Below are 20,000 nucleotides of genomic sequence, written 5' to 3' on the forward strand. Positions count from 1 at the left end.
AAATTAACTACTTGTAAAAATTTGGGAAAATTAACTAATTGATCAAATTAACTGTTTGTTAAACGTGGTAAGATTAACTATTTGTTGAAACCTGGTAAAAATTAACTATGTTAAAATTTGGTAAAATTAATTTTGTTAAAATTTGTTAAAATTAACTTTTTTGTTAAAATTGGGTAATACTAATTATTTGTTAGATTTTAGAATTAAATATTTGATATGGTTAACTGTTAGATAAAAATTAACCATTTGATAAAATTTGGTAAATATAACTATTATTTTTCGTTTAATAAATTAACTATTTGATGAAATCTGGTTAAAATTAACTATTTGATAAACTATTAGATATAATTAACTATTCTATAAAAATAACTATTATTAATATTAATTACAGTACTTGATAAAATTAACTACAGCATTTGATATAATTATCTACCGTATTTCATAAAATTAACCATTTGGTAAAGACAACTATTTGATGAAAATAACGATTTGATAAAACAACTTTTTGATAAAAATCAACTATTTGATAAAATATGCCGTAGCCATATCGTCTTCAGCATGTGCTCAAAATCACATTTTTTTCAAGAATGGGAATTTTATGGATAAACTCAAGTAAATGACAATCCTCTGTATTTTCCTTATTAATTTTAATCTAAACAACCCAAAATATCTCATTTTTAAATTGCCATTGAATGACTGACCAAATGTCAATGCAGGAAACTTGAGACTATTCTCAACTCTGAAAGAATTCCTGATGATGCACACGAAGATGGTATAGAACCATTGTTCTCTAGTCTTGGGTAGTGCCATAACCTTTGTGCCATGGTCTTCCGCTGTCTTGGGTTATAGTTCTCCTGCTTGAGGGTACACTCGGGCACACTATTCTATCATATTTCTCTTCCTCTTTTTTTGTTAAAGTTTTTATAGTTTATATAGGAGATATTTATTTTAATGTTGTTACTCTTCTTAAATTTTTTTTCCTCCTTTCTTTACTGGGCTATTTTCCCTGTTGGAGGTCCTGGGCTTATAGCATCCTGCTTTTCCAACTAGGGTTGTAGTAATAATAATAATAATAATAATAGAAGAGAGTTTGCGTCTCTCATAATCTTATTCATTAATACAGAAGGAAAGCTTTGATTGCCACAGGCGAAAATGATAAAGGAGACATTGAGAACTCCTCTCTAGGGTATTAAAATTAAGCTAGATTCCTAGTTTCCTAGATTCCTTCGTTAGTTATCTTGCATGGACTCAAGAAAGAAAATTAGGAATTAATATTATTATTACTTGCTAAGCTACAACCCTTGTTGGAAAAGTAGGAGTCTAATAGCCTAGGGGCTCCAAGAGGGAAAATGGCCCTGTGAGGAAACGAAACAAGGAAAAATAAAGTATTTTAAGAACAGAAACAGTAAAATAGATATCTCCTTTACAAACTATATCAACTTCAACAAAACAAGGAGAGAAATAAATAGGATAGTGTGCCTGAGTGTACCCTCAAGCAAGAGAACTCTAACCCAAGACAGTGGAAGACCATGGTACAGAGGCTATAGTGCAGACAAGGACACTAAAGTAGAGAATATATTCAATGCTGTGGTAAGAAAACCGGAATACTTTTATCAATCATAGATACTTTAGTGAGAAACTACAGTTTTGTGATAAATCGAACTATAGAAAGTTTCATACAGTAAATAAGACAAGGAGATATTATAAGTGTCGTGGATATTATAAGGAACCAATGACATTATTTACTTAAGCTGTATCATGTCATTTGAACAAAATGACACAGCGTCTATAATATAAAACTTTAAATGACTCATCTAGATAGCCTTTGATATAAGAAGACAATAAGTCTTTCGTTTCACCCAGACATAAGTCTTAAAGAATATCAAACGATGGGAAAAGAAGACGATGAAGAAAAGTCCTAATCCAACATCTGTATTTTTCATTTACTTGCAGAGAAGACTAAAAGGGCTGATTTTAGCCCTTTTCGTGACCTACAGCGTTGCTGATCATGGAAGTGGAGGAGGGGGAGCTATTCGAGGAGGAGGAGGAGGAAGTGGTGGAGGAGGGGGATACCGTGGCTCTTCAAGCAGTAGTAAAAGGGGGCCTGAAATTAGCAGCACCTATGGAGCACCTGTTGTGAGCAGTGGAGGAGGAGGAGGAGGAGGCTACAGTGGAGGTTCATCAGGTGGTGGATCTGTTAGCACTGGATACTCAGCACCTTCAGGAGGCGGTGGAGGGGGATACAGCGGAAGTGGAGGAGGAGGAGGAGGTGGTGGAGGTGGAGGTGGAGGAGGAGGAGGCTACAGCGGAGGTTCATCAGGAGGAGGATCCGTTAGCAGTGGATACTCACCACCATCTGTCAGTACCGGATACTCAGCACCTTCAGGAGGCGGTGGAGGGGGATACAGTGGAGGTGGAGGAGGAGGAGGAGGAGGAGGAGGAGGAGGTTACAGCGGAGGTTCATCAGGAGGAGGATCCGTTAGCACCGGATACTCAGCACCTTCAGGAGGTGGTGGAGGAGGATACAGCGGAGGAGGAAGTGCAGTTGGAGGTGGAGGAGGGGGAGGAGGAGGCTACAGTGGAGGTTCATCAGGAGGAGGATCCATTAGCAGTGGATACTCACCACCGTCTGTCAGTACCGGATACTCAGCGCCTTCAGGAGGTGGTGGAGGGGGATACAGCGGAGGTGGAGGAGGAGGAGGAGGAGGAGGTGGTGGTGGTGGAGGGGTAGGAGGAGGAGGGTACAGCAGAGGTTCATCAGGTGGTGGATCCGTTAGCACTGGATACTCAGCACCTTCAGGAGGTGGTGGAGGGGGATACAGCGGAGGTGGAGGAGGATACAGTGGAGGAGGAAGTGTTGGTGGAGGAGGAGGAGGAGGAGGCTACAGCGGAGGTTCATCAGGTGGCGGCTCCGTTAGCAGTGGATACTCACCACCGTCTGTCAGTACTGGATACTCAGCACCTTCAGGAGGTGGTGGAGGAGGAGGAGGAGGAGGCTACAGCGGAGGTTCATCAGGTGGCGGATCCGTTAGCAGTGGATACTCACCACCGTCTGTCAGTACCGGATACTCAGCACCTTCAGGAGGTGGTGGAGGAGGATACAGTGGAGGAGGAAGTGTTGGTGGAGGAGGAGGAGGAGGAGGCTACAGCGGAGGTTCATCAGGTGGCGGCTCCGTTAGCAGTGGATACTCACCACCGTCTGTCAGTACTGGATACTCAGCACCTTCAGGAGGTGGTGGAGGAGGAGGAGGAGGAGGCTACAGCGGAGGTTCATCAGGTGGTGGATCTGTTAGCACTGGATACTCAGCACCTTCAGGAGGCGGTGGAGGGGGATACAGCGGAGGTGGAGGAGGGTACAGCGGAGGTTCATCAGGTGGTGGATCCGTTAGCAGTGGATACTCACCACCGTCTGTCAGTACCGGATACTCAGCACCTTCAGGAGGTGGTGGAGGAGGAGGAGGAGGAGGATACAGCGGAGGTTCATCAGGTGGTGGATCTGTTAGCACTGGATACTCAGCACCTTCAGGAGGCGGTGGAGGGGGATACAGCGGAGGTGGAGGAGGAGGAGGAGGAGGTGGTGGAGGGGTAGGAGGAGGAGGGTACAGCGGAGGTTCATCAGGTGGTGGATCCGTTAGCAGTGGATACTCACCACCGTCTGTCAGTACCGGATACTCAGCACCTTCAGGAGGTGGTGGAGGAGGAGGAGGAGGAGGCTACAGCGGAGGTTCATCAGGTGGTGGATCTGTTAGCACTGGATATTTAGCACCTTCAGGAGGCGGTGGAGGGGGATACAGCGGAGGTGGAGGAGGAGGAGGAGGAGGTGGTGGAGGGGTAGGAGGAGGAGGGTACAGCGGAGGTTCATCAGGTGGTGGATCCGTTAGCAGTGGATACTCACCACCGTCTGTCAGTACCGGATACTCAGCACCTTCAGGAGGTGGTGGAGGAGGAGGAGGAGGAGGCTACAGCGGAGGTTCATCAGGTGGTGGATCCATTAGCACTGGATACTCAGCACCTTCAGGAGGCGGTGGAGGAGGAGGAGGAGGAGGCTACAGCGGAGGTTCATCAGGTGGTGGATCCGTTAGCACTGGATACTCAGCACCTTCAGGAGGCGGTGGAGGAGGATACAGAGGAGGAGGAAGTGTTGGTGGAGGAGGAGGAGGAGGCTACAGTGGAGGTTCATCAGGTGGCGGATCCGTTAGCAGTGGATACTCACCACCGTCTGTCAGTACCGGATACTCAGCACCTTCAGGAGGTGGTGGAGGAGGAGGAAGAGGAGGCTACAGCGAAGGTTCATCAGGTGGTGGATCTGTTAGCACTGGATACTCAGCACCTTCAGGAGGCGGAGGAGGGGGAGGAGGAGGAGGAGGAGGGTACAGTGGAGGTTCATCAGGTGGTGGATCCGTTAGCACTGGATACTCAGCACCTTCAGGAGGCGGTGGAGGAGGTTACAGCGGAGGAGGAAGTGTTGGTGGAGGAGGAGGAGGAGGAGGAGGCTACAGTGGAGGTTCATCAGGTGGCGGATCCGTTAGCACTGGATACTCACCACCGTCTGTCAGTACCGGATATTCAGCACCTTCAGGAGGCGGTGGAGGAGGATACAGCAGAGGAGGAAGTGTTGGTGGAGGAGGAGGAGGAGGAGGAGGAGGAGGAGGCTACAGTGGAGGTTCATCAGGTGGCGGATCCGTTAGCACTGGATACTCACCACCGTCTGTCAGTACCGGATATTCAGCACCTTCAGGAGGCGGTGGAGGAGGATACAGCGGAGGAGGAAGTGTTGGAGGAGGAGGAGGAGGAGGCTACAGTGGAGGTTCATCAGGTGGTGGATCCGTTAGCACTGGATACTCAGCGCCTTCAGGAGTCGGTGGAGGGGCATACAGTGGAGGAGGAGGAGGTGGGGGAAGTGGAGGAGGAGGAGGCTACAGCGGAGGTTCATCAGGAGGAGGATCCGTTAGCACTGGATACTCAGCACCTTCAGGAGGTGGTGGTGGAGGAGGAGGAGGAGGCTACAGCGGAGGCTCGTCAGGAGGAGGATCCGTTAGCACTGGATACTCAGCACCTTCAGGAGGTGGTGGTGGAGGAGGAGGAGGAGGCTACAGCGGAGGCTCGTCCGGTGGAGGATCCGTTAGCACTGGATACTCAGCATCTTCAGGAGGTGGTGGTGGAGGAGGAGGAGGAGGCTACAGCGGAGGCTCGTCAGGAGGAGGATCCGTTAGCACTGGATACTCAGCACCTTCAGGAGGTGGTGGTGGAGGAGGAGGAGGAGGAGGAGGCTACAGCGGAGGCTCGTCAGGAGGAGGATCCGTTAGCACTGGATACTCAGCACCTTCAGGAGGTGGTGGTGGAGGAGGAGGAGGAGGCTACAGCGGAGGCTCGTCAGGTGGAGGATCCGTTAGCACTGGATACTCAGCACCTTCAGGAGGTGGTGGTGGAGGAGGAGGAGGAGGCTACAGCGGAGGCTCATCAGGAGGAGGATCCGTTAGCACTGGATACTCAGCACCTTCAGGAGGTGGTGGTGGAGGAGGAGGAGGAGGCTACAGCGGAGGCTCATCAGGTGGAGGATCCGTTAGCACTGGATACTCAGCACCTTCAGGAGGTGGTGGTGGAGGAGGAGGAGGAGGCTACAGCGGAGGCTCATCAGGAGGAGGATCCGTTAGCACTGGATACTCAGCACCTTCAGGAGGTGGTGGTGGAGGAGGAGGAGGAGGCTACAGCGGAGGCTCATCAGGTGGAGGATCCGTTAGCACTGGATACTCAGCACCTTCAGGAGGTGGTGGTGGAGGAGGAGGAGGAGGCTACAGCGGAGGCTCATCAGGAGGAGGATCCGTTAGCACTGGATATTCAGCACCTTCTGGAAGCAGTGGAGGAGGATACAGAGGCGGAGGAAATGTTGGTGGAGGTGGAGGAGGAGCAGGAGGCTACAGTGGAGGTTCATCAGGTGGCGGATCCATTAGCAGTGGATACTCACCACCGTCTGTCAGTACCGGATACTCAGCACCCTCAGGAGGCGGTGGAGGGGGATACAATGGAGGAGGAGGTGGTGGAGGTGGAGGTGGAGGTGGAGGTGGAGGAGGCTACAGTGGAGGTTCATCAGGTGGTGGATCTGTTAGCTCTGGATACTCGGCGCCTTCAGGAAGTGGTGGAGGAGGATACAGCGGAGGAGGAGGAAGTGGAGGCGGAGGGGGAGGGGCAGGGTACAGTGGAGGTTCATCAGGTGGCGGATCCGTTAGCAGTGGATACTCATCACCGTCTGTCAGTACCGGATATTCAGCACCTTCAGGAGGTAGTGGAGGGGGATACAGCGGAGGAGGAGGAAGTGGAGGTGGAGGGGGAGGAGGAGGCTACAGCGGAGGTTCATCAGGTGGTGGATCTGTTAGCACTGGATACTCAGCACCTTCTGGAGGTGGTGGAGGTGGATCAGTCAGCAGTGGATACTCGCAACCAATTGTCAGCAGCGGATACTCAGCTCCATCAGGAGGAAGTGAAGGTAGTGGAGGTGGATACAGTGGGGGAAGAAGAAGAAGCAAAGGAAGAGGAGGAAAAAGACGTAGAGGAAAAGGGTCCGGTGGTGGCCATTCAGGTAGTTCTCAAGGAGGAGCCTCAGCTGGAGGAAGTAGCTATGGATCAGCTGGTGTCAGCACTGCTGGTGGCGGGAGCGGCAGTATGTACGGTAGCGGAGGAGGTGCAAGTAGTAGTAGCAACATGTATGGAAAGTAAATTGTTCTTTGAAATGTTAATTAAGCTCAATTGTAATGGAAAACCTTTAAGATGTTGTGGCCGGTCACAATAATCAAATAATCTGTTATTCATCTATATTCTGCTCTTCTTGGAAGCATTTCTAACTGATTGCAGGTAATATTTTAGTTGAACAATTTTTGGGTGTAACCTGCTATCCTTTTGTTGTTAGTAAATTATTTTTTTTCTTCATTTCTTTTGTTATTCATAACTAGAATTTTGAAGCCTGTTTGCTAGTCAATATGAATGGTTTGCTTCAGCAGGTGAAGTTGGAGACTTGCCTCCTCTTGTATTTTATGAGACATATTTACTCTTTGTAGTCCTCTGAGTCTTTTTTTCTGATATTGCAATAAATTTATTTTTCTATTGTTACCCATATCCCTAAATACAAAGTATCGATACTACGAGATGCATCTTTTACTTGGAATCCTACATTAATTACAAGTAAAATAAGTGGCTTTTAGATGTTCGCAATATCAAATTAGCATAGTTAATGATTGTAATGATGATATCAGATAACTTCTGATATCCATTAACTCACCATGTTGAAAAGACCAGTATTACAGAGTACTGAAGATGATGTGTGCAAATTTGATCTGGTTTTCAGAATTTTTTCAATGCAGTTTTTCACACCTAGGTTGGACCAAATGCTGTTCAAACATGGCAGTGATTGCAATATCAAGATGAAGAATGCTTCTCTCTCTTCACTTGATTTCTAGGGGTCTGTGGTGGCCCACATGCTTTTCAACATCTATACCAACAATCAACCACAGTTTAGAGATATCCGTAGATTTGTATATTCAAATGATTTGTGCCTAGCCATCCAGTAATTCATTTATTACCATTAAGAGCAAATTATAAGATGCTTTAAAGATGTTAATGAATATTACAAGCAAAACTTCCTAATTGCTAACCCAGATAAAACACAGGTATGCGCTTTCCATCTTAAAAACTACCTGGCAAAAAGGGAGTTAAACATCTCATGGAATGATAAGAAACTGAAGAATAATAGTTTCCCTGTCGATTTAGGTGTTACATTAGACCAAATACTATTTTTAGAGAGCATGTAAGGAAAGTAAAGGGAAAGGTAGCTACCAGAAATAACCTCCTTAGAAAATTTGTCAATTCAAGTTGGGGAACAAATCCTCAAACCCTATAACAAACAGCTCTTGCAGTCAACTACTCCACTACTGAATATTTCTTACAAGTCTGGAAAAGGTCATTCCCATAAAGTTGACATCAATCATAATCAAGCATGTCGCATAATTACTGGTGCTTTAAAACCAACACCCCTTCCAGTATTCTGTTGATTGGTAGGCATTGCACCATTGATTGAACATTTACTGAACAGCCCATCCAAAGACCCAAAAATATAAGCTAGAGAATGATTAAAAGCACCTTTTTTATGATCACTGGATGGTTAGACAAGGATTGAAATGCTGCAAGAGCTTATAACCACCACTAGCCTCAACCCCATGGAGTCGGAAACGTACTGCTTAGAACGCTGGAGAGAAAATGACCACTGCCCGCCTGGGCGTCTCTTCCCCATGGAACAAACCTCTGTAGAAAGGAATGGGTTACTTATAATTAAGAAAGAGCTAGAGTTGGAAGGAATGGAAGCAATCTTCTTGAGTGTGGGTTCATTCCCTCCTCTGAGTGCCCAAGTGGTCATGTCATCCAGATAATGAACCACAAACTTCGTGGGTGTGAACAGGGGCCAATCTGTACATATTTGAATCTCTACAAATGTAATAGGGCCACTGTGCAGAGGATACAATTTTGGCACGATAAGATATGGTAATGTATTTTTGATGTGTTCGAAATTTCTCATAGAAGATGGTTTACTTTTTACCATTCAGAATAATACTTGTTGATATATATTAATACAAGCCTAAGATTGCTAATTGCCCAACAAACAAAGTTGAATGATGAAGATGACTGGAGTCTTTGTATCAACTGTACTTTTGTCATATTGTCATCAATGTTGTACTACACTTGGTTCCTGATATTCAAATGACATGATAAAACTTAAGAGAATGGAGAATTGAGGCATCAGCTTCCTTAGATGGCCAGTTCTTTATTTTGGGAATCAGCTACATAGAGTGGTACAGTGGGCTTCATTAATTCCAGTATACATCATGGGAAGATGTGACTGCTGTACATTGTAGCAGGCAACGCTGTGTTTAGCAAAAGAGAAACTGTTGGCAAAACTGCTTGTAAAACAAAGTCGCTGAACTTGTAAATACGTGATCAAAAGTATTTTTTATTTATTCTAGGAACTAATGTTAAGCTAGTATCACTATTTATCTATACAACATTTCATAGAATTAATACAAATGTTTTTGATCACATGTTTACAAGCTCAGTAACTTCGTTTTTACTGGCAGCATTGCCAACAGTTTTTCATTTGCTAAACACAGCATTACCTGCTACAATGCACAGCTGTCAGATGTCTCCTTAGCTTTCCATGAAGTGCACAGGAATTAATGAAGTCAACTCTACTTGGGAGAGCAGAATCTGACAAACGTCAATCTTATCATTCAAGAATTGCTAGAGAAGGTGGCGATAGCATGACACGACCCATGCTGTTTGCATATTTGATCATCCTTTGCGGTTAACCATTTGAATCCCATAAGATGTATTTTACGTCCTGGTGATTTGGCTCCCTTCACCCCTATATGGCATAATTTGCCTCCGGTATTCTTTTTTCATTTCTCGAACATAATTTTTAAAAAATTTGTAAAACTATGTGTCAACGGAAAGGAAATATATTCTTCTATATTTTAAAATCTTTCAAATACTTACTGCTAGTAGTTTTTGTGCTAAGGTGATAGAAAAGTGACATTTTCTAAAGGGACTAGGAGTTAGGTGAAAAGTTTATTCGCGGGGTCTAGGGATTGAAAGGGTTAACTGGCTATTGTATAACCTTACTGCACATGATTAATTGCACCTATGATATTTTGTACAGACTAAACTAAGTTATGAAATACCTTGGATACTTTTTACTTACAGTTAAAAGAAACCCTCAGGCCAGGTTCTTCAAGTTGGATAAATAGGCTAAAGGCTATAAACTCCTTATACACCCTAACGAAATACAACAATATCATGAAAAGTTAATAAGAATTATAACAAGATTCTAACATATCAATTCTATCTGTTATTAATAAACATAACAGGTTACAGAAAAGGTAGAATAAGCGACGCCTGAGAAACTATGAAAGGGGGTTACTGGAGAGATAGGAGGAAGGTCAAGACAGAGGGGGGAAAGAGAGGGGAGGGACGTAGAAGTCTAGGTATTCGAATTGCTTGACTTCCTTAACCGACTCGCCTGGCTTGACATCTTAATTAACGGGATTTGCCAATGCATTATAGTATCAAAAATTAGGGGGAGGTCTATAGAGTACTGTGTTAAAGTACCATTCTGATGAAGTAATTAGTATGGGAGATATTAAAGAAAAACACAATATTTTTTGCCAGAAATGTATAGTATATCCTAATGTGGAAGAAGGTTAATGCAGAGACTTCAATACAATCGTAGGAAGAGATAAAAAAAGAAAGCATAGACTATGCTAGACATAAACAATTGGATTTGAGCCTCCTTTTGCAGAGCATTCTCGATTATCTGATGCTACTTACGTCACTGTAGTTCCCCATGATAAGTAAACTTTTGATTCCATATATATATATATATATATATATATATATATATATATATATATATATATATATATATATATATATATATATATATATATATATATATATATATATATATATAGAGCGAAATTCTTGCTCTTTACTATATAGGGGAGATGGGTTGCCTCATTGCATTAAAACACAGCAGTTTAGGCAATTTGCGGGTAACTCTGGTTTCCGAGTGTATCTTTCGGGGGTATCCCCACTTCAAGATATGGCAACTACCTCTCCCCCATACCAAAGTGGCATTGCCAAGTGTATGACTATTTGGTCTCTCCGACCTCAGGTAGGGCAGAGAGTAATTGCCTAAACTGCTGTGCTGTAGTTATGAAAGGGGGAGAAAGTAGGAAGGATTGAATCTGCGTATGAGTGAATAACAAAAGACTTCCTAATGAGGTAGTTGAATCAGTGGAACTTTAAAATTTGAAACTTGCAGCGAATGTTTTTATGTTGAACAGGCTGACATAAGTCTTTTTATAGTTTAAATATGAAATACCTACAGTACCCCATGTGACTTGAGGGCGCAGTGCCCTCAAGTCACATGGGGTATGGCTTGATTCTCTTCTCTTGTATTCTTCCATTTCTCAGAATCCCTTTACCTGTTATGTGAACCAGATTACCCTTTTCATTTGGAACAAAACATGAAATTCAACGAGACTATTCCTACTAAATCAACATTGAAGAACTTGAATGTAAAATGAAACAATTAGTTGTCCTTTTTTATTTTACTGGTAAAATAAACTTTTCATAAAAATATATTACTTAAAGCTTTCACCAATATGTAATTATCTCGCCAACGATTTAGAAAACAATTGCAGCTGATTCTCGGTGATCAGACACAGAGGATCTGATACTAAAGAACTGTTAGCGTTCCTTTGGTGCAGTGACGACCAGCTCTCCGTCCTTGGAGAGAAGGGAGGTGATGGCATCCACTTTGATGGTGGCTGGTAACTTGACCTGGCGGCTGAAGCTCTTACTTGAAGACCTTCCGTCCTCGCCCTTCACTTCCTTCGTACCCTCCACCAGAATCTCGTTCTGCTCCAGAGCTTTAACTTGGAGGTCTCCGCCAACAAAGTCACGAACATCGATTTTGACCTGCAAGGCACAAGGGAGAGGTATATTCTTTAGTAGAGTTATGAGAGCTGGATAAACAACATAGGTGACAACACATTTCCTTGGAGTACTCCACTGTTCACTGGAAATTCATGTGATGACGATGAGAGTTATGAGATACCTATCTGGAAGGAGTAATCTCCCTGTTATAGGTCCGTCAATGGTAATAAAGCAGAGTCCTGTACAAAAGGAACTGTCCGTTCTCTGTAATCCCCTTTGTGAGGAACATGGGACTATGTTCTGTAAACAAATGATTCGTTTGCACATATTAAACTATTCATATACCTGTATTTCTAGATAACTCCTGGATGTTAACCATATATATCCCAATGCACTTGGAAAAGATTTAACACTATTTCACAAGCCATTTTTCTGGCTTGTATCCACAATGCATACTATTAATACTAAAAATTTAAAGAAAAAAAAACATTTAGCTGAATAAATGTTCTTTTCAATGATATGTAGATTCTCATATTTTGTCCAAAATGATTTAATTTTTGTATATGTAAATAGTCAAAACTAAAATTATATGGTAACTATATCTAAAATACATCATATTAGGCTTAAGGGAGTAAAATTCCCAGTACATAAATTTATATTATGAGATTCAAAAGTTTGAAATAGAAGTGTTGATGAAATGCAATTATTAAGATTATTACTTAAAATGGAATGGATGTGGCTTACCTTTAGAGAATGGTCATCCTCCACCAGCGATAATGTTCGTTCATCCTGCAGAAGGTTGAGCTCCTGTGAATCTTTGAAGGGGTTCCTCTCCTGTAACAAGGTCATCTCTGGGGAGTGGTTAAAAACAATACTTGCAGCATCTTCAAAATCACGTCGAGCCTTTGCAAAGAAGTCATCATGAGATGTGAACATATCTCGAGAAAACAGACTGTCAGTCATGTCCAAGCCTTCAGTCATGTGCCCCTGCAGGTGACCCTTTTGGCTGTTCTCAGAAGTTGACTGAAAGCTGCTGCTTTGTTTCGAGGAGTGAATTGAGGACACGTGTGCGCTTGCGTGGTTTGATAGACTTTGTGATGTGTTCCCAGATGATACGGTTTCCCTATCTAGAGATTGAGGAGTTGCGGACAATTTAATATCTTGCTGTTTCTTTGGGATAGTAATTATTAATACACCGTCAGAAGACTTTGTAGATGAAACAGCTTCAGAGTTTACCAGTCCCGGAAAAACGAAACTCCTGCGGAAACTTTTGGTAGAAACAGAGCCTCCATCTTTCTTCTCTACTTTTCCTTCGATAACCAACTCGTTTTCATCAATTACTTTAATCTTCAAGTCCTCTGTATTGAAATCATGGACATCCATCACAACCTGCCAAGAAATGTGTGGTCAGAATAAATTGCTTAGTTTTATAAATGTATTCTAAGACAAAGATAGAAGATTTTTCAGTTAAGGCAAATAAACAGAAAAGTCACAAGCTACTTACCTTGTGGCTTTCGGAATCTTCAGACACAGAAATGGCTTGATTCTCTTCTCGCGTATCTTTCTCTCTTAAGCTTCTGTAAGAGGTCATATCGTGTGTCCTGGACAATGTCTCTCCATGTTTTTCCATGATTTCCTCAACTGCCTTTTCAAATTGTTGACGAACTGATGCAAAGTGGTCGTCATGAAAGAAGAGGCCTTTTTCAAACACTGGCAGAAATGATGAGTCAGCATAATCCTTCATTGTTTTGTTGGAAATGGATTCTTCTCTTTCTTTATTAGTCAATTTGATATCCTGAGAATTTGCCTGTAAGTTGGAGGAAAGAGAACTAGAAGAGTTAGCTGAGAGCATTTTTCTTTGAGTCTTTTCTTTTGGTACCTTGATCGTAAGGATTCCATCTGATGACATTGCTGAAGTAATGGCCTCAGTCTTGACTGGACCTGGAAAAGTGAATAACCGCTGAAAGCTCTTATGCGAAGATTTCCCTTCAATTTTCTCTTCCACTTTACCTTCAACCTTTAGCACTTTCTCATCGATAACCTTCACACTAACGTCCCCACTTGTGAAGTCTTTTACGTCTAGAACAACCTAGAAAATAAGAAAGATATTTGTTATGAAAGAAAGTGCTTAAATATTTGAATATTTTTCTGCTTAAGAGAGACTGATACTAAATTATTTTCACCTCAGAATAAAAATCTGAACAAACCTTATGGAAAGCGTCGTCTTCTGTAAGAGAAACGGCCTGATTTTCTTGCTGGAGATTTTCTTTCCGGAGGCTCCTGTAGGTGGCCATGTTGTCTCTCGCGTCATGTGCAGACGTCCTCCCAAACTTATTCAGAACCTCCTCGACAGATTTTTCAAAGTCCCGTCGAGCAGTGTCGAAAAAGGAGTCGTCGAAGAAGGATCCTTTCTCTGAGATGGGCAACAGAATATCAGTGGTATCTTTGCTTCTGTTTGACTTGAGAAACTCCTTTTTGGCTGTGTCATTCGAGCTAGAGCTTGTGGCTTCCTCATTGATGTTCTGCAGTTGGAAATTGACCTTCTTTTGGGAAATGTCTCTTTGGTTATTCTTTGGCACACTGACTGTTAGGACACCGTCAGAGGACATGGCCGAAGAGATGGCATCAGCCTTGACTAGACCAGGGAATGTGAAGCGGCGACTGAAGCTCTTCTTGGAGATTGAGTTTCCTTCCTCCCTCTCAACACGACCTTCGACCACTAGTTCGTTCTCGTCCAGGACTTTGACCTTGACGTCTCCGTTCATGAAGTCTCTGACGTCCAACACAACCTGAGGAGATAAGAATCAAGTCCTTTATTACCGTTTTGGGTCAAGGACTTTCATCTGGAGAATTACAGCGAAAGGGAGAGTGACAAAGGACAGGCACCTTTCACTAACTGTTAAACTACCTTTGATAAACAATATGTTTCTCTGTCACAGTTTTATAGATCTTGGATGGAAAAATACAACTACTGTATTTTAGTATTGGAAGATTTTTGTTTTTTTATCAAAGGTTTCACTACTTGAAAGTTATTGTGGACTTTACAGAAAAATACATGAGTGTAATTGTTTACAAATATTCAAGGCTAAAGGTTATCTTATGCCTTTACTTAAAAGCCATCAAGGTAAAATGTTATAGAACTCATCTGAGAGAGAGAGAGAGAGAGAGAGAGAGAGAGAGAGAGAGAGAGAGAGAGAGAGAGAGAGAGAGAGAGCCTACCTTATGATGAGTGTCGTCTTGAGATACAGAAATGGCTTGATTGGTGTCTTTGGCATCTACTTCTCGAATCTTCCTGTAAGAATCGAGGTCATTTTCATCGCCTGACCTCTGACCCCAATGATCCACGACTTCCTTCACGGCTTGGTCAAAGTTCCTGCGGGCGTCTGCGAAGAAGGAGTCGTTGTAGAAGAGGCCTCTGGTGGCGATAGGAATGAGACAGTCCTCCAGACCCGGCCAGTCCATGGTGGAAGTCCTTCCCTCTAAAGACGTTCTGCTGCTGCTACTATCGGAGGAAGTGCTGCTTCTACTACTGCTTTTACTCACTCGGGAGGACGAACTTCTCAAGCTGCTTTTCACGTCGGAGGACGAAGACGTCTGCACTGAATCGGCAGCACAGCTGTGGAGACTAGAAGCTGGGTTGCTCTGGTGTTGTGTAGGAGCCATTTTGTTTCCACTTGTATAGGCGATTTAAAACTTGCTTTGCTAAAAGAATATCGAATAAAAGACAACCTATATGTCTAAATAGTGTCGTATCTATCACAGATTCTCTTCAAAGGAAGAATCAAGAGTTATTGACTTTCGTTGCTAAGAAGGCAAAGTCTGAACTGTTCTGCCGGGTGGTGCACTCTGTCCGTATTATATACAGCAGCCCTTGGCACCCACGCGGCACAGTCTTGCCTCCTACGGCAAGGGCGTCACCGGTGATGTCACTGTGACGTAACCTTCATTCGTCGTCCTTTTTTGGGATGTCTGAGATGACGGAAGATCCTTCGAGATCTTTCGAGTTTTTCAGAAGAGGAATTTTTACTGAGATTGTCTATGTTTGAAATCTGAACTTGAGAAGATATTTGATTGTATGTAATTCTAGCTGATCAAGTTCACATCGTTATAATAAAAAAGGTCTCTTGACCACAGTACTCCTTTTAAGGAAGTAAGGGGGCGGCTAGTAAGACGGACTCATCTTTTTTTTTTTTTTCTTAAAAATGTAGTGATGACATATGATAGAGAGTTATGCATTCTGAGGTTTATATAGAAATCATTTATGATATATCTTTATTTACGCATACACACTTGAAAAGAAATACTTTATATACATATATATATATATAAATATATATATATGTATATATATATATATATATATATATATAGATATATATATACATATATATATCTACATGTATATATATATACACACACACACATATATATATATATACACACACATATATATATATATACACACATATATATATATATATATATATATATATATATATATATATATATATATATATATATATGTATATATATATATATATCTGTATGTTTGAATATATGTATATATATGTATATATATATACATATATATATCTACATGTATAAATATATATATATATATATATATAATATATATATATATATATATATATATATATATATATATATATATATATATATATACAGTATATATATTACCTCTCTGAAATATCTCACTTTCCACCGGTGGATATATATATATATATATATATATATATATATATATATATATATATATATATATATATATATATTTGTGTTTATATAAGTGTAAGTGTGGACATGTATTTTTGCATGTTTATGTGTCATGCAAAATCACCATTTGATTTGTTCCTGTCAACTGCGAGAGAGAGAGAGAGAGAGAGAGAGAGAGAGAGAGAGAGAGAGAGAGAGAGAGAGAGAGAGAGAGAGAGAGAAAAAAATACTTCATCCATAATAGGAAAGATCATTTGAGTTCGATAAGACGACTTTTTTCTTCTGCTGAAAGGTTGACAGAAATGTTTTTTTTTTTTTCTAAAACTTTTGCCGTAAAAACGGTCAAAATCCTTAAATAAATTTTGCCAGGCATTTACCGTTAAAAAAACGGATATATTGACGTAAAGGAGTGATATTACAGTCAACAGCACGTAAAAGAGAATAACAAAAGTAGGGTAGAAATTACTGTCGTCTGTATTTTACTGAAATACGACTGAGAACAGTATATTTTTCCTGTGAATTTCCGATTAAAATTGCGTTTTTTAAGAGTGCAGCGTTTGTTTGTGTAATTTTTGTATGGTAGAAAAAAAAAATTCTTTTGTTAACACCTGTTGGTTTTGTTCATACATCATTTATGTAATGTGGATAACTTTTTTATATGTATGGTATCAATTCTAACATACGTACAAATTACATTTGTAATTAGATATAATGAATATAATTCAATTTTGGTTAATGGTTGAGGTTAAAGGTATCTGGTTTCAGTTCCAGTTCCATCAGAATAGATGCTCATCAGAAAGTCAGCCGGGCAAGTCCAAACCCGGTGCCCTACCACAGCAGTGCCCTCCCCAGTAACCAGGTTAAACTCACGGTCCCGGGCTTGGATCGATCTGCTGCTATGCGAATGCTAAGCGAACACGTTACCACTGTACTGGCCAGGAGGTTGATAAGCAACTCAACGAACAGAAATGAGTGTGAATTAGCATTTAAGTTAGGTTCACCATGTTTGTGCAAATTGTTTGTGTGGGCAAATGCATAGCCAATGAGATCACTTGTGTTTATTTACTGCCTGTATGTTTGGGCATGCTCTTGGCACTCCCCGAGAGAGATTAGTTCACCAAACTTCCAACTGGGCTCCACAAGGCACTAGAAGAGTTGGAAGTCCCAGACCTACATGGCTGGGAACTATGAAGTCTGAAGTGGGAGATGGTGAGTGGAGAAGAATTGAATTCGAAACTCAAGATAGAGACGACTAACGAAACCTAACGAGGCCCTTTGTGTTAATAGACGTAGGAGGAGATGATGATGATAATGTTTTTATTTGGTAGGCCTATTTTTATGATTTTATGAATAAGATATAAATACATCGATAATCGTTATGTAGATCATCCTCCCATCAGCCATAGAAGATTTGACTCTGAATTACCTTTTAACATTAAGTTAAGAAATAGACATGACTCAAGTAATGTAAGCTGCCATCTCTCTCTCTCTCTCTCTCTCTCTCTCTCTCTCTCTCTCTCTCTCTCTCTCTCTCTCCATTATCCTGGATTCTTCTAGAGTTCAATAGTCTCTTAGCATTTATCATGCTCTTGGACTCGAGTGGTTGTTACACGTGACGTCACTGCGGTGACATCATCAAGGTGTAGGCTACTTGCCAAATACTGGTTCGCCCACTGTGTACCTGACCGTGGGTATGCCAGCGCATTCATTTCTTGTTTTCTTTGTGGAATTTGGTGCACAATATGAAATTTGTGCCTTTATATGGAAAGAAAGACGGAAGAAAGGTTGCCGGAATGACTACTGTTGTATGAAGTGTATTTCTGTCATTGCCTTTCTACTTACGGCTTGTCTCTGTATGCTTCTTTTTACATAACGGTTTTATTCAAATGTGACCCCTATTATCTAAATTATATTAATTTTGAAAAATACGTTTCCACACAAGTAAAGAATACTTCTTTATGGTATAAATTAAATAAATATTGATTAAAAACATTATATTCTCTGGATAAGAGAAATGTACCTCGAATAAAAACCTACATATATTCGTTTGTAGAGCTTCGAAAGTTCAAACTTGCAGCAAATGTTTTTTATGTTGAACAGGCTGATATAAGTTTTTTCATAATTTATGAAATATGTTTTGTTCTTGTTACTGTTTTTGAAACATTTTATTAATTGTTAATCGTTTCTCATGTTGTTTATTTATTTCCTTATTTCCTTTCCTCACTGGGCTATTTTTCCCTGCTGGAGCCCTTATAGCATCTTGCTTTTCCAACTAGGGCTGTAGCTTAGCTAATAATAATAATAATAATAATAATAATAATAATAATAATAATAATAATAATAATAATAATAATAAATCTCATGTCGTCATATGGGAGTACTCGTAGCTGAATTCTCTAGACAAGGGTAGTGTCATAGCCTCTGTACCATGGCCTTCCACTCTCTAGGGTTTAGAGTTCTTTTGATTCAGGGTACACTCAGACACGTTGATCTATCTTATCTCTCTTTCTCTTGTGTTTTTTTTAAGTTTTCATAGTTTATACGTGATGGAACTACGTTAATGTTATTGTTCTTAAAATATTCTATTTTGATTGTTTATTACTACTTTTGTAGTTTATTTATTTCCCTGTTACCTTTCCTCATTGGGTTATTTTTCCCTGTTGGAGCCTTTGGGCTTATAGCATCATGCTTTTCCAATTAGGGTTGTAGTTTAGCCTGTAATAATAGTAACAATAAAAGGATTTAACGGCCACACATGAGTGGCAGAGGCAAGGGACAATGAGAATGCCCTTGAGACTGACCATATATGATCAGCGCTTAAGCCCCCTCCCCACCCAAACTTGGACCCAGGGAGGGCCAGGGGACTCGAACCCCAGTCCGACGATCGCTAGGCAGGGACGTTTCCAATAGGCCATTACAACAGGAGGAATTATGTAACAAGATAGAAAGAAATTAAAAAAAAAATGAGAGCAATAAATAAAATGTAGATGACATCTGAGAATGAAGATCAAGGAGAAAATGTTTAAGAAATTATGTATGCATTATACATTATACTTGATTTAAAATAATCAGTTACTAAATGAATATAATTATTTAGGTACATATGATGTGTGAACGATATTGTATTTTGATAATATTAATTTTACAATTGTATGTTCTCATTAGATAGTCAAATATAATTGAGATATTTTTTATTTATGCGTAAAAAAGCTTATGATTTATTATTAAATATCTTTTTCCCCTTTTTATCAATGTTGTCTTTACTTCCGTTTATTCTTTTATTATTTTTTACCACATTTACTGGTTGAATCATCTCTTCTTATTTTTGCAGTTTCCATTTTATATATAAGAATTGAAATGTATTATTATATTACATATTAATATTCTTTATCTGTTTTGATAATGGAATTTTTACTAAAGTGTGTGGAACTTCAGAAGTGAAACTGACAAGTGAATGATGAAAAGGCTAACATACAGTAAATCTCTCCATAGTTCATATGTGAAAGATCTAATTGATCTGAATATATTTCATATTTTTCATTCATTAATTATCGTATATAGTCTATTTCTTTTCTCCGTTTGGATCCCTTGTGCTTATATATTGAATGTATATATGACTATAACTTGCAGGACACGTGTACTTTATCAAACTCCGGGATTATACATTGAAATAGAACCTAAGAGATGCGAAGGTCACTTCGAGAGGCCCGTATTTTACTAGTGTAAGCGCAAGCTCGTACCTCTAGAAACAAAAATCACTTTAAATGTAGAAAAATATAGCATCT

The 20,000-nt window shown here is 40.8% G+C and overlaps 2 protein-coding genes and 1 long non-coding RNA gene across 3 annotated transcripts in view; 2 read left to right on the forward strand and 1 right to left on the reverse strand.

Moving 5' to 3' along the window:
* LOC137622342 (uncharacterized) overlaps positions 1-20,000 on the forward strand; it is a 165,926-nt gene that overhangs the window by 52,902 nt on the left and 93,024 nt on the right. The window lies entirely within an intron of this gene.
* The window catches only part of LOC137622151 (uncharacterized PE-PGRS family protein PE_PGRS54-like), a 33,185-nt gene continuing 15,090 nt past the window's right edge, over positions 1,906-20,000 (forward strand). The window contains exons 1-7 of the mRNA XM_068352587.1: positions 1,906-2,752; positions 2,879-2,995; positions 3,086-3,268; positions 3,350-3,982; positions 4,106-4,300; positions 4,337-4,504; positions 4,580-6,280. Coding sequence (XP_068208688.1) covers positions 1,906-2,752; positions 2,879-2,995; positions 3,086-3,268; positions 3,350-3,982; positions 4,106-4,300; positions 4,337-4,504; positions 4,580-6,280 — 3,844 coding nt within the window. The remainder of the gene's footprint in view (positions 2,753-2,878; positions 2,996-3,085; positions 3,269-3,349; positions 3,983-4,105; positions 4,301-4,336; positions 4,505-4,579; positions 6,281-20,000) is intronic.
* Positions 11,146-15,320, reverse strand: LOC137622338 (dentin sialophosphoprotein-like). The gene is made up of 5 exons (XM_068352920.1): positions 14,701-15,320; positions 13,689-14,270; positions 12,986-13,570; positions 12,226-12,870; positions 11,146-11,523 (listed from the first exon to the last, which is right to left on the reverse strand). Exons 1-5 carry the CDS (start codon positions 15,142-15,144, stop codon positions 11,293-11,295), a joined length of 2,487 nt encoding a protein of 828 aa, XP_068209021.1. The 5' UTR covers positions 15,145-15,320; the 3' UTR covers positions 11,146-11,292.

The sequence above is a fragment of the Palaemon carinicauda genome, chromosome 29, assembly GCF_036898095.1.
Source record: "Palaemon carinicauda isolate YSFRI2023 chromosome 29, ASM3689809v2, whole genome shotgun sequence".
Taxonomy (NCBI): domain Eukaryota; kingdom Metazoa; phylum Arthropoda; class Malacostraca; order Decapoda; family Palaemonidae; genus Palaemon; species Palaemon carinicauda.